Raw genomic sequence first — 1,150 nt, 5'->3', positions numbered from 1 at the left:
TTGGTTGGGTCCGTTGGGATCTAAACAGTAGAACGCCTAGAGCCCCTCTTTCCTCAACGACCCGCAAATTCTGAGCCATTTTCATGTGCAAGCCTCTAAATTAAACATCCAAAAAGATAACGCCGACACGTTCACTTTCTCTTGCAACATTTCTCCTATAAAAAACCCTATCGCACTTTGCAAACGAAGGTCTATTCATGGCCCTCTTACAAAATGTACCCCAAAACAATCATAACAATAATAATAATTAATCATAATCATGATCATAATCATAACAATCAAATCAAAGGAAACAGGGCACATGGTCCACATCTCAACCAAGAAGCGAGATAACATCCAACGTTACGGCGCAGAGCCTCTCGAGCACCTCCTCCCTCTTCGCCATCTCAACCGAATACACCACCACCGTTCCATTAGTCCTCCTGAACAGCACACGGCACACGTTAGCGTACTCCGCACCAGCGCTCACATGAACAAATGCATAATCATACTCCTCATTTGAAATCTCATCAAGCGAGGACTGAAGCGACTCGCGAGCATGTGTGTATTTCTCCGCACATGCACGGTAGAGGGAAGAGAGGGTAGGGTTCTTGGAGGTGGATTTGGAGCGGGAGAAAGCGAAGGATGAGGTATTGGTGGCATTGGCGATGGCGAGGGAGATGAGGACGGTAGATAGGGATTTGACGGAGGTGGCATTGGAGGAGGAGGAGGAGAGGGAGGAGACGCAGAAATCGTAGTAGGTTGTGGCGTTGCATGTTGATGTTATGAGGTTAGAGGGAGGGAGGGGAGAGGAGGGGTTGGGGTGGGTTGAGAGAGAGGAAGAAGGAGAAGAGAGGAGTAGGGTGAGGATGACGGGGAGGACAGAGGCCATTGGGGGGTGTTGGCGAGGATGGAGTACTTTGGGGTAACTGATGAGGATGCATATATAGTGATTTTGAGACTAACAAGTGTACTAATGGGTCTAATGGTGAATGATAGTTGACTTGATTAGATGGTAAAAGGATGCTGACAAATAGACGTTTCTAGTTGGAAGTCAGCTTATGGTGGGATCTTAATCTTTTATAGATATATCTTCATTATTCTAATCATAATCATTAATAATTATTTAACATAAAATTATTCATTATTGTGAATGTCAAACATAGATTAA

The 1,150-nt window shown here is 44.8% G+C and overlaps 1 protein-coding gene across 1 annotated transcript; it reads right to left on the bottom strand.

Annotated features, from left to right (window-relative positions):
* Nucleotides 22-905, bottom strand: LOC109825307 (cell wall / vacuolar inhibitor of fructosidase 2-like). Its single transcript, XM_020392138.1, has one exon. It carries the CDS (start codon nt 869-871, stop codon nt 314-316), a length of 558 nt encoding a protein of 185 aa, XP_020247727.1. The 5' UTR covers nt 872-905; the 3' UTR covers nt 22-313.

The sequence above is a fragment of the Asparagus officinalis genome, chromosome 10, assembly GCF_001876935.1.
Source record: "Asparagus officinalis chromosome 10, Aspof.V1, whole genome shotgun sequence".
Classification (NCBI taxonomy): domain Eukaryota; kingdom Viridiplantae; phylum Streptophyta; class Magnoliopsida; order Asparagales; family Asparagaceae; genus Asparagus; species Asparagus officinalis.
This window is presented reverse-complemented; position numbering and strand designations above follow the sequence as displayed.

Coding starts and splice junctions, on each gene's coding strand:
- LOC109825307 (XM_020392138.1), bottom strand. CDS start 871: ATGGCCTCTGTCCTCCCCGTCATCCTCACCCTACTCCTCTCTTCTCCT.